This window comes from Scylla paramamosain, chromosome 13, assembly GCF_035594125.1.
Source record: "Scylla paramamosain isolate STU-SP2022 chromosome 13, ASM3559412v1, whole genome shotgun sequence".
Taxonomy (NCBI): domain Eukaryota; kingdom Metazoa; phylum Arthropoda; class Malacostraca; order Decapoda; family Portunidae; genus Scylla; species Scylla paramamosain.
Genome location: NC_087163.1, coordinates 5935361 through 5948148, shown reverse-complemented (window position 1 = coordinate 5948148; position 12788 = coordinate 5935361). Strand labels below are relative to the sequence as shown.

General features: G+C 39.5%; 1 protein-coding gene across 1 annotated transcript; it reads left to right on the top strand.

Moving 5' to 3' along the window:
* Nucleotides 1-3761: 3761 nt before the first annotated feature.
* On the top strand, nucleotides 3762-7894 carry LOC135106367 (uncharacterized). The gene is made up of 4 exons (XM_064015306.1): nucleotides 3762-6131; nucleotides 6385-6554; nucleotides 6652-6748; nucleotides 7491-7894. The coding sequence occupies exons 1-4, from the start codon at nucleotides 4146-4148 to the stop codon at nucleotides 7563-7565; spliced, it is 2328 nt and encodes a 775-aa protein (XP_063871376.1). The 5' UTR covers nucleotides 3762-4145; the 3' UTR covers nucleotides 7566-7894.
* The last annotated feature ends 4894 nt before the right edge of the window (nucleotides 7895-12788 follow it).

The following is a 12788-nucleotide window of genomic DNA, read 5'->3' as shown; positions in this document are numbered from 1 at the left end:
AGGATGACATGTACTCATACAGAGGCTACTACAATGGTGCCTATACACGGGCTCTGACTTTGAATTATCGGTTTCTGGTGATGGATCTCTTTGCAGTAAAATTTACCGCTGTTTGGTAATGGTACAGTAGTTCCCATACGCCTACCCACACTTTGAATGACCAGTGTTTGGTGATGTACTACTCCTATCTACCTGCCAACCAGTAATACATAATCGCTTCATATCATATCATGCTTACTGCTTTCTGCTGTACAAAGCAGAAACTGCATTTTCAGACATTTCATCGACGTATCTCGATTATTTTAACAGTCTCAGCGGAACTTGTTGGTTTTCAGGTCTGTTTTCGTGTATGTGATTGTTAAATAAGAATTTCACACATGGGGTGTTTTCCTCAGTGAGGAAAACACCCATGAAAATCCGACTGATCATCTCAGTAGCCTTTGAAATTTGTCTTAATGAGAGTCAGACAATACAAAATACCGGTATAGGACACACAAACTTATATTAATAATTGGCATACAAACAAGCGTGTGGCATCTGGTTTCTGAACCGTAAATAATTGATGACTGGCGAAACAGCTCGAGTACACAGACAAGGCCTCGTGACCCCCAACACATCCTCCCGTGTAAATATTGGCATCACAGTAGCATAATTGTGACAAAGTACCATTGAAAATCCTCTGAATGTCTCTCCATGTGCGTGCACCCCTGTCTGGGAGCCCCTGCTGCAATGCCTGTACACGCCGATCGATGGCTCTCCCTCCCCTCTGCTGCAACTCTGTAAAAAAAAAAAAAAAAAAAAAAAAGAAAGAAAGAAAAAGAAAGAAAAAAAAGAAAAGAAAAAAAGAAACACGAGTATATCAGCGGTTTTCACAAATGGTAAGTACATTATACGTATCATCATCATCTTCATTATATTGTATCATTATATTATTATCATTACTATCATTATTATCGTTATTATTATTATTATTATTGTTATTATCATTATTATTATTATTATTATTATTATTATTATTATTATTATTATTATTATTGTTGTTGTTATTTTTATTATTATTTTTTTATTTATTTATTTTTTATTATTTTATTTATTTATTTTTTTTATCATTATTATTATTATTACTATTATTATTATTATTATTATTAGTAGTAGTAGCAGTAATAGTAGTAGTAGTAATAGTAGTAGTAGTAGTAGTAGTAGTAGTAGTAGAAGTAGTAGTAGTGGTGATAGAAGTAGTAGTAGTAGTAATAGTGATAGTAGTAGTTGTTGTTGCTGCTACTGCTGCTGCTGTCGAGGCACACTGTATCATCACGCATTCTAGCAATCAGCACACACTTATCGGTTGCTCCCCCGGGAGGTGAACACTTATCTGCCCACGACCCCTCTTTTTTTCTTCTGTTTTAATTCTCACACAGTATTGACCTACCATTTTCATTTATATTGCTATAATAACAGGTAAGTTTTGAATTAAAGGAAAATTAATGTACCCTCTCTCTCTCTCTCTCTCTCTCTCTCTCTCTCTCTCTCTCTCTCTCTCTCTCTCTCTCTCTCTCTCTAAGATGCCCCAATTCCATCATAATCCCCAAATCAATCATCATTAAAGAACCTTACCCGGAAAATTCTAATTCACACAAAGGAGGAGGAAAAGGAGAGTGAGCGATAAGAAAAAAAAGAAAAAAAACTCACTTCCGCCTTCAACATTCTCCTGAAGTCCTATTCACTCCGGTCAGTCGCCTCGTCATCACATTACACCGGATACTGCTCCTCCTTCTCCTCCTTTTCCTCCTCCTCCTCCTCTTACTACTACTACTACTACTACTACTACTACTACTACTACTACTACTACTACTACTACTACTACTACTACTACTGCTACTACTACTATACGTTATACATTGCCTTACACATTATTGCTCTAAAATTTCACAACTCGCTCTCTTTCCTCATCGGCAGAACCTAACAGTTTACACTCTCCCAGTAAGAAAAGAAAGAAGGAAAAAAAATCAGTAACGTCTAACATCACGTTCTTACATCTGTGGGAGAGATAAAAAAAATTCCTTCGTCACACTTCCTCTCTCTCTCTCTCTCTCTCTCTCTCTCTCTCTCTCTCTGAGCCTTAGGCAGCTTATGGTTCTTCTTCATCTCATTATCAGCTTACATAAGAATCCCAGCGAGTCATTGGCAGCCGGGGAACATTGTATGGCAGCAGGTGCAGCTTCCCCCTCTGTCTCGTCTTGACCACCGCCACTACCACCACCCCCACCACCACCACTATTGTCTATAGATCCCCTAAGGCAGCACTTTTTGGTCTTTTCCGAGCTCGGCATCCTCTGTGTTTAGGCAGTCCAGCACCCCTAACTCTGGAAAACACTACGCTTGTAATACTAATACAAAGATGATGTAAAGTGAAGTACTGCTTGATCTTTTACTTTATTCATTCTCCAGAAATAAGATATCCTGGATGAAAATATTATAGGTAAAACCAGTAAAATCAGTGCTCTTTCCATCTAGTATTTAGGTCTGTCCGGCCCTGTCTTTAACAACAACAGCATACTGAATTAGTAGTAGACATATTGAGTTTGGAAAAGTATGCGAATTTGATTTCTGTGATGATGTAGATGTGTTAACTGAGCAGCAGAGAATGTACTGTATATCACCTGGATATGTCACTGTTTGCAAGTCAGATAGTCTGGTACACGACAATACTAAGACATTCTATATTCATAAGTTCATGATGAGCGCCTTGTCTCTTCTCGGAAACACGCCACTTCCATATCTCTGTGACAGTGAGTAGGATTTCCGTTGTCTGATTTACTGTGTGTGTGTATGTGTGTGTGTGTGTGTGTGTGTGTTTGTGTGTGTGTGTGTGTGCAGCGAGAGGTGTGCATGATGGTTAAGTCATGCCTTTTTTACCGTCGCTTTTACGCACATACACACACACACCAACAACAAGACAGTCAAGAAAGTCAAACTGCTCACGTCTATCATCTTTATTCGTAGACCCGCCACAGCCTTACCGAGCCTTTTAGCGGCATGTCCCTCTCCTGGGCTGAATGAGAATGTCCTTACTGAATCTGAATGTTCCAGCCACAGTTCTTTGAAGGCACGTGAGGTAAAAGATACCTTCCTTCCGGTCTTTATCTTGGTTTGCACACACTTATTCATCGCTTCCTGTGTTTTCTTGTATCCCTGGCAGTGTTTCTGGTTAGCAACTTTAACATTGGGAGTCATGAAGGAAAGGAGGGTTTGGGGTGGTGGATAGCAGGTGCCGCAGACGCTCCTCCTCCTGCTACAAAAATAACGGGAGATTCCAATGCCAAGGCTGAGTTATCCTTTGGCCACTCAGTAAGCGTTGCATGCCTTATAATTCCTCGTGCGCTTATAATAAACTCATACTTCCTTAAGCTTTTATTTTGGTGTAAATTTTTGCTCTCGACAACTCACTAGCGGATGTTATGTCTTCTTCCAAATGTTGTTTTCCATAGTTTGAGCCAGCGTGAGGTGTGTGGATGGATGTGTGATGCTCGGTGAGTGGGCGGCTCTCCTACCTGTCTTGAGGCTCCGACGGCGGGTCAACGACTGTTCCTGGGAGGTGAATTCTTCCTAGAAAGTATTGCTGTGTTTCATATTTCTTCGCTGTTCATTATTCTTACTTGTACAGGAAATGGTTATGTTGTAAGCTATAACAATCAATTATGTCTCGATACCTCTCTGTTTCCTAAATAGTAATAACTTTAATTTATTAGATTTTATGGTGCGATTTCAGTAGACGATACTGAAAGAGATTTTAACGGGACATAGGGGAGGCAGGGTGGGAGGTGAGGAGCAAATCAGCTGGCCGGGTTTAGCGGTTTACTACACGCCAGTCCAACAAGGAACGCCGCGACGAAACCACGGTGCTGCCTAGACTGTGTTACACGAGTTTCTTTTGATGATGCGTCACTGACCATCTGCCAGTGCTGCTTGTGGCGTGCAGTGGTGACTCGTGCGGGTGTGTGAGGAGACGCTTTGCTGACGTGGACTATGCTTGCGTGACTCAGGTTCCATTTTATACAGAGTAGATCCGCTAACAGTCACAGTTGACAGTACTTATTGTGTGGAGTGTTACAACAGCCAACGAACATAACTATTCTGAAAGCATAATGCTCGGGAGAAACATTCTTCATTTGTGGATGGTTGTGGCGGTGGTGGTGGCGGCCACGGCCGTAGAGGTGACCCTCGCCTCCACCCAAGCAAACACAGGTGGCAAGAGCGACACCTCTCGTCTACAGGAGGTCCAGGAAGAATTTCTAAATGTTGTAGGCAATTCGACGATGTCTATCAAAACTGTAGGTGACTTGATGGTAATCCTTCACTCCCAGACCGGCCAGCACATGGGTCGCCTGCTGATGGAGGGCATCATGCTGGGTGCCGTTCAGAAAGACACTGGAGCGCTTCTCTCAGATTTTTGGACTCGGCTGCAGGGGCGCCTCCCTCCGGAACTCCAAGACGTAATTAAAGATTACAGCGACTTCTTTGGAGGCTTGGACCTCGCAACCTTACCCCTCGCATGGGACAAGTTGTTCAAAAAAGATGAATTCGGAAACAGCCTGGCGGAGATGCCCATGGGCCAATTAGTGGATCTTCTGCAGCCCACCGCTTCGAGATATGGCGTGGATCTGACGGCATTCATGAACTCAGTAATGGGAAAAAGTGAAAACAACTTACGGGACCTCATCTATGGCGCTCTTGATAACTTAGATGTGATGTCTCTTGTGTCACGATTTCTAAACTCCACATCTGCGGGCACCAGCGTGGAGACGACAGACACTAACACAGAGCAGACTTCAAGGACCAAACCTAAGACTGGAGGAAAGCCCAAGAAAGGAAAAGCAGACGCACCTCTGCGACTCTTCAGACCTTTAATAACGTCACTGTTGCGTGAGAATAAGATTGATCTGGATGCTGATGCAGTACTGGAGGTGTTGTCGCCCTTGCTGAGCGGAGACATGCTTTCCCAGGCTGCTCCGCTACTGGCTGCTCTTGGTTCCCAGGCCGGTGATGGCCTCGGGCCTCTCATTGGCAACATTCTGGGAGGTGAAGATGGGAAAGACACGCAGAAGCAAATGGGTGCTCTCCTTGGCGGAGTGGGAGCCCTACTTGGGGGTGGAGGTGACCAAAGGATGGATCTCGCCTCTATGATGACCATGGCGTCCATGTTCATGAACACCGGCAAATCGAATAAATCTAACAGAGGCAAGAAGGAAAAAAGCACAAAAGAAAGTCCTGCTATGGCGACAAAACCTGATCTCGGCACACTGGCGAATCTGGCTGGGAAATTAGCAGAAGACAATGACATCGACATCAATTCGCTCTTAGAGACAGCAAGCAGTCTTCTGACTTCAAATAAGAAGAAAAATACCCCGAAGACAGAGGAAATCAAGCAGGAAACTGCTAAACCCATTGCGCAAAAGCCTCCCAAGGAAAAGATAGACTCGCAGAAGGATCGGGATCAATCCACAGCGTCGTCCAAAAGAGACAGCAAACCCAAACACCTTATTGATTTGGTGGAATCAATTCTTCTCTCCATGCACACAGACAAGCAGTGCAACAGGAAGATAAAGGACGCCATTCTCTTCACCAAGGCTTTCCTGAACAAGAAAATGTCAGGTGTAGGGGATTTGACTGAGTTACTGCCTCGTCTTGTGGCTATGAGTGGCTCAGATTTTATTAGTAAAAATGATCTGGACAATCTAATGGTCACGTTGAAGAGAAATTTGGCTCACGCAACTTGGACGGACTTGTTTGAAAGTTTACAAAGAGAGGAGTATCGAGATGGCCTTGGTCAGTCAATCACCCCTGCCTTAGCAGACCTGGTCATATTGTTGGCCTCCAGTGAGGTCCAGCAGCGGCTGTACGAGGCCGCCGTGCCCAGGACACAAGCCCTCTTCTCTGCATACGGCATGCGAGGAGTCACCCTGGACAACTTTCCTGAGCTCGTGGCTCCCATGATGGGCCTGATGGTCAGAGGATGGGATCTGCCATTCAAGCCCACTGCCTTCCTCGTGCCGCTGAGGAACTATCTGCAAGGCCTTCGCGAATGGGTGGTGGCAGGTCTGGCTAGTGTGCATGACCTGCAGTCAAAGGAGGTGCGTTGGTTAGAATTTACCTGTATACGAAGTCTACAGCCACCTCACTCGAGCTTCGAGAATCATAACAATTTCTTTAACGGAAAAATTGTTCATATTTCAGGCATAATAAGCAATGGTAACAAGGTTTAGACTATCAAGAGTAATACAAGATATTTATGTAAATTATTTTTCTATAAGGCCTAGTATATATTTATCACCTACAGTATCCCGTTTTATTTTTTTCATTTATTTATTTTTTTTCGTTTGGCAGCTTGTTCAGGCTGTTGTGAGAGCAACACTGAAGGAGGTTGGTGACGGAGTAATGACTGTGGCCAAAAAGACGAGAGGAGCCAAGAGGGCGTGTTTACCTCTGGTGCTGTGCCGCATCAATAGAGTTATGGAACATACCTCACTGGCCGCTGCCGCAACTCGCACCGCCAGGTTGGTGTTAGTGCCGAAAAAGTAGACCCTTCGTGCAATAAAAACCGCGTCGACACTTTTAGCATTGTGAGAAAAAAAAAATTTCATTACTTCACAGCTTGGTGTTCGCCACGAGACCCGCCCTCGAGGAGGCCGACTCAGCCTTGCTGATGAAAATTGTACAAGCAGCGTCAGGCAAGGTGGACACGTGTGAGGTAATGTTGAGAGGGAACATTTGATGTTTAAAAAAAAACTGCAAGATTTTTTTTTTTCTTGGTCATATTTCAGCATCACCTCCGTAGCGTCATTGCGGTGTTGTTACGCCCCGCCACGCCTACCTGACTCTGTGCTGCACAGCAAGGTCTTGATGCAGGGTGGCATGTAGCGATCCTGTATACGTTTCTTTCATATATATATATATATATATATATATATATATATATATATATATATATATATATATATATATATATATATATATATATATATATATACACACATATATACACACACACACACACACACACACACACACACACACATATGATGGCGTAAAGTGGAAATGACCTGCAAAGAGAGAGAGAGAGAGAGAGAGAGAGAGAGAGAGAGAGAGAGAGAGAGCACTACAGGGATAGGTAGCAGCAGTAAGGAGACATTCCCTACTTGACCTGCCATTATCATCACACATTGAGCTAATTTATTCAGTTAGTTAAGTTTCAGAGCAGTTACTGAAACAATAGTTTTTGTATTATGTTTACTTTGTTGAATGAAAAGTAACCTCATAAGAGTCTTGGTGGTGAAGAACCAGTTGCAACAAAGCTTTATCTTAACTGTCTGGTCACATTGCATGATGTATTTAATCATTTCATGAAATTCTTGCTGACATCTGCCTTGTAATAGTCTCAAACAATCTAAAGAGACATTCGCATGCTGATTCTGTTATCAATACTCTTCCAGGAAATGTTCTCGGAGGGATGCACTTACCCTACACCAGAGGAGGCAAACCAGGCATATGAGCACATAGAGTTGTGAGTGTGATGGAGAGGCAAACAGGGTATATATCATAATTCTGAGTGTAGATTGATATGATCTACATGATTAAAAAACTCATCATGTGCACACACACATTTAACTGTTCATTGTCACAAACAGGAATGTATTTCAGTTGTACATATTCTGTGAGGGCATTCATCTATCTAAGATAGTATTACTCTTTAAAGTGTATTTGTAAATAGGTAATACATCACTGAGTATGTATTTATAAACCTTTAACCATATTCTTTTTACAGCTGTCCTTTGTAAGGAATTTTTTGTACTGAACTACAGTTTGTAAGTGGTTTTAAATGAATTTCATTCTCAGTCATTCCATTTCCTTTCCCCATGCATGTAACATTACTTCAGTGGATAACACAAGTTTTTGTCTGCTGCATAAGTTTATATGTGGTTGTTAAGGTTATGATTCAGCCATGTAATACTAAGCAAAGTGCACTCCATGTAATCTTAATATTGTAAAAATAATGTCATAATGGTGATCAAACATGGATGCAGAAATGACACAAATTCATCATAAAAACTATTATATTGCCAGTTACACCATGTACAATTAAAGTTAAATGATCTTTTTTAATTCCTTGGTAATTCATAACAACCTAGTGTTTCACTGATATGGAGTAACATAAATATCAAATGACAAATAGAAATTTACAGGCTAATTCATAAAAAGAAAAAAAAAAGGAAAAAAAAAAAAGAAAAAAAAAGGTACCAAAACTGCAACAAATCTGAATGTTAGGCAAAAACATGACATTCACTACAACTATAATGGAATGAAAGTGAAGTGATGGTACTATCATTCCAAACCATTTATGATGAACACAAAATAGACCCTGTCATCTCTCTGCTATGGTCTGACTTTTCAACCAAGGATGCATCCTGAGTGGTAAAATGTTATTTAAAAAAAAAAAAAAAAAAAAAAAAAAAATACAAAAGAGAGAAACAATAAAAAAATTAGTGTCTCATGTCCTTACTAAGGTAAAGAATGATTAAGTGAGAGAAATATGCAATTGGCAATAAATTCTACAATTTCTTCTCTAAATTCCTAAAACATGTCAGATTACATTTAAGAACACAAATAAAAATATAGCATAAAATCTGATGCGACGAGCTTTGAGGCACAGTGTTGTGCTACATACAGGCACTTGTTACTTTGTGCATTGGTTTTGAAAAAAATACACAATAGAAATAAATAACTCAAAATGTATACCTAAAAAATTTGAAACCAAACCTTCTGTTGATCAGAACATGAAATATTGTAGGAAGTCTGTTATATGTACATTCCAAAATATAAGTTACATAAGAAGAAAGAAAAAAAATAATAAGTGTAGAGTATATGTAAAGAAAACATTTTTCAGTCTTTTCAGTATCTGAGAGGTTACTGAAAGATACTTGCAAAACTGATGAAAGTAAAGTAATATACGTGTGGGACATGCTATAATTATATCCAAGCAATCTAATTTATAAAATAAAGCCTTTATCTTTGGTGCACATGAGTCCTTTGCTACATTCAGAAACATTATCACATTGAGCTGTTACACTTGTAATACTACATTTGCTTGATAACACAGCCTTAATGTAAAAGTAAGATACATTGGTGAGGAGATATTGAATGACAGGAAGTAATTACTTGCAGCCATATATGCCTTAATCCAAAACAAAATTTTTACATAGTTTATAACATCCTGTTAAGTAGCACTGCTTTTGAGAACAAAGTTAACAGAGATCTGCAAAGAGGCACATATGTTACCTGAATATTTACTAATACTCAATGAACACTTATATTCATACTTGTATAGTGTACTCGTATCCAAACTGATTTGGGTAAGCCAAATTCGAAGCCTTTAAGATGCTGCAGACTTCTTTTCCTCACATGAAGAAAGAAAAGAAAGTCACAATGCTTAACACTGGAGCCCTGTAAGTCTACAGGCATATTTGGTTATAATGAATGATGACACAATATTTGTGGGAATGTGTGTGTGTTCCATCGCTTGTCTGATCTCTTCATCCTTCAACTTACTTTTATCTGGAAATCCACCTAAATATGAGAAATGGGACTGATCATGCTGATGGTGATATGATAATTAAATATTGCTAATGACAACAAAGATATAACTGACATTCATATTTACATAATGATACGAATTTTGCCTGTGCAGTGACACAATTAGACAACCTACCGATGTAAAACTCACTTACAAATACCAAAGCCTGATATGGAAGGAAAATAGTGGACGGCATGAAATCATGGGGAATGGTCCCTGGAACATTTGTTGAGATAAGAAATGTACTACTACTACCAGCAAAGAGAGCTAATTGTTGTATATTCTCTGAAGTATAGGCGGCTTTTAAACTTGAAATCTAAAAAAAAGTTGCTTTACTGGTGAGTTAATGGATTTGACAAATTTTCCTAAATGAAAGAGTAACAGCTTTTAAAACTGATATCATGAATCTCAGACACCACAACCAGCAATTATACATAGAGCAGGACCTGAGACTGGTCAAGTCAGGTAATAAGTAATAATGGTCATGCCTTCAAGATATCTGATCATTACATTCTAAATTCTAAAAATTATGTCATCACCAATCCAATGGGTGAACTACTGAAAACAAAAGAATTAAACCCTTCTTGCCTTTTGTACAAGAAAGTATCCTTCGGTTTCACACTACTCCTGCAATGGCTGGTCATAAGATTCCACCACTATTAATATGCATCATTACCCCATTTACATCATTATCATTACTTTTATTCCTACAAGCGTAGGCCAACATTGCACCCTCTCTTATGTCTGTACTCATAAATGTATGCATCTTGAGATTGTGCATGAACTCTGACTAAAAATGTTACCAAGTAGTAAATGTTGGGCAAGGATTACAAATTATTAAAAACAACAACAAATATGAGAGAGAGAGAGAGAGAGAGAGAGAGAGAGAGAGAGAGAGAGAGAGAGAGAGAGAGAGAGAGAGAGAGAGAGAGAGAGAGAGAGAGAGAGAGAGAGAGAGAGAGAGAGAGAGAGAGAGAGAGAGAGAGAGAGAGAGAGAGAGAGAATATCTGATGTTAATATGATTAACTAATGGACAATCACTGCATAATTTTAACTAGATCAACATCTGCTACATGTGGGATTTTTCACAGTAATCAGTAACCAGAACATACAATATACAATGTCACTTACTTGCTTAAGTATCTGTCTTTACACCCAAGCAAACTATGCTAAAATTCTATCAGTCATCCCAATCCATTTTCTATTATTTCAGCAGTCCTTACATGTTTAATACAGGCCACAATAATAACCACACTGATGTTATTGACTGACTAGTCACAATACTCTGACCTGCCAGACAATAGTGTGCATATTTTCTGGAGGGCATGCAAGTTTGTTAGAAGCAAAAAAAGAGTGTTATGTAAGACAGCTTGTGAACCACGGGCACAGAAGAAAATATTACTGTATTTGCATTACGGTATTATATTTTCATATTTTGTCTTATGATGTTGTGGCTCATAAGAAAGAACAATGAAAGCTCTACCAAGATAATCTCCCCTTCAAATGATCATTCCACTTATATCACTATCATCATTACTTTCATTCTTATGTGAGTGAAAAGACAGCATTCTACTCTCTATTATGTATATGTTCATGTGTGCATTTGAGTTCCTATGTTGATCCTGACTAGAAAAAAAATGTTATGGAGTGAGCAATGTGGGAGAGAGAGAGAGAGAGAGAGAGAGAGAGAGAGAGAGAGAGAGAGAGAGAGAGAGAGAGAGAGAGAGAGAGAGAGAGAGAGAGAGAGAGAGAGAGAGAGAGAGAGAGAGAGAGAGAGAGAGAGAGAGAGAGAGAGAGAGAGAGAGAGAGAGAAAACTCTATATGTGTCTGATATCCCCTTTATAGAGGAGTAGCTGAAGCAGGGTATGTACACAACACCTTGCCTCATCACAGAAATAAAAGAGGGAATTCCCTGTCCTATCACACATAATTCATAAACTAAAAATACAAGATAAATAATAAATAAATTATCTAATAGCTTTCTTATGGTAAGCAGCATGGTCTACACAGCATGTCATATTAAAGTAAACAAATATAATCTTAATAACAATAATTATCACTATCATCAACATCATTATCATCATCATCATCAACCCATCTCCCACAAAAGGTCTGCAGTAGTGCCACCAGCAGTTGCCTACCACTTTATGAACAGGGACAGTAGCTGATTGTGTCACCACTGACTGACAACATGGATCCACAACAACAGCTTCCTGCTGGTTAGACAGCAGTCAACTATGTATGACCATGGTATACATTGCCTCAAACCTGAATGACTTTTATAGCAGTGGTTACACTAACTGCATGCTCTACAAGTGAATACTAATATCTCACATGAATGTGGTGGGATGCATAGTTAGTATGTGATGCATACTGTTGATTCTGTAAGTGGCTCATGACAGGATTTAACACTTCTCTGTATAGAAGGTTGGAAATTCCATGGCATTTGTATACATTGATAGCCTTTGCTGTCATTTGTGCATGTGAGGAAACACCATATGTCAGTGGTTTTGTGCTAACAGATGACATTAAATGACCAGTTTCATATTTTTATGCAGATAGTTGTGAATGTGGATCACTATCAACTGTATCCAGCACTGCAAGTAAGCAGTAGGTGATGCCTGACGTTGCTGGTAGATATTAATCACTATAGCTTCTATTTGCAAAACAGAGCACTCATGGCTGAGTCAGTGTGTATTGGGTGCTGCCGTATGTAGGTTTCTATATCTGCATTAGGAAAATGCACAATGCTACTTAACTGAAGGCATTCTTGCCTTATAAATTGTGATTCAGTGTACTGCAGTGTCAGGCTTACGATAACTTTCAGTATCAACATTGAAGAGAGCTTGTAAAACATTTTTACAATGATAAAAAATTAGAAGAAATCAATCACTTTAGTCTAAATTAAGATATCCTATACCAGCACAATTATGTCATAATCCTCATGAGAAAAATCATGTCTAGGAAAGGTTGCAAACTAGCTTCAGTGTGTGGCTGGGAGGTGAGCTTCACATTTTCTGAAGAATTTAACACTCAAAGTTGACAACAAAAGTTAATATTACTCATATATGTGTCTGGCACAGTACATGCTAATGAATAACAATTAATAATACATGTGATGAGAATAAACAAGACTTGCTTTCGTTAGTGTATTAAGTGT

Coding starts and splice junctions, on each gene's coding strand:
- LOC135106367 (XM_064015306.1), top strand. CDS start 4,146: ATGCTCGGGAGAAACATTCTTCATTTGTGGATGGTTGTGGCGGTGGTG. Junction 6,555..6,651: donor GCCGCAACTCGCACCGCCAG/GTTGGTGTTAGT, acceptor ATTACTTCACAG/CTTGGTGTTCGCCACGAGAC. Junction 6,749..7,490: donor GCAAGGTGGACACGTGTGAG/GTAATGTTGAGA, acceptor ATACTCTTCCAG/GAAATGTTCTCGGAGGGATG.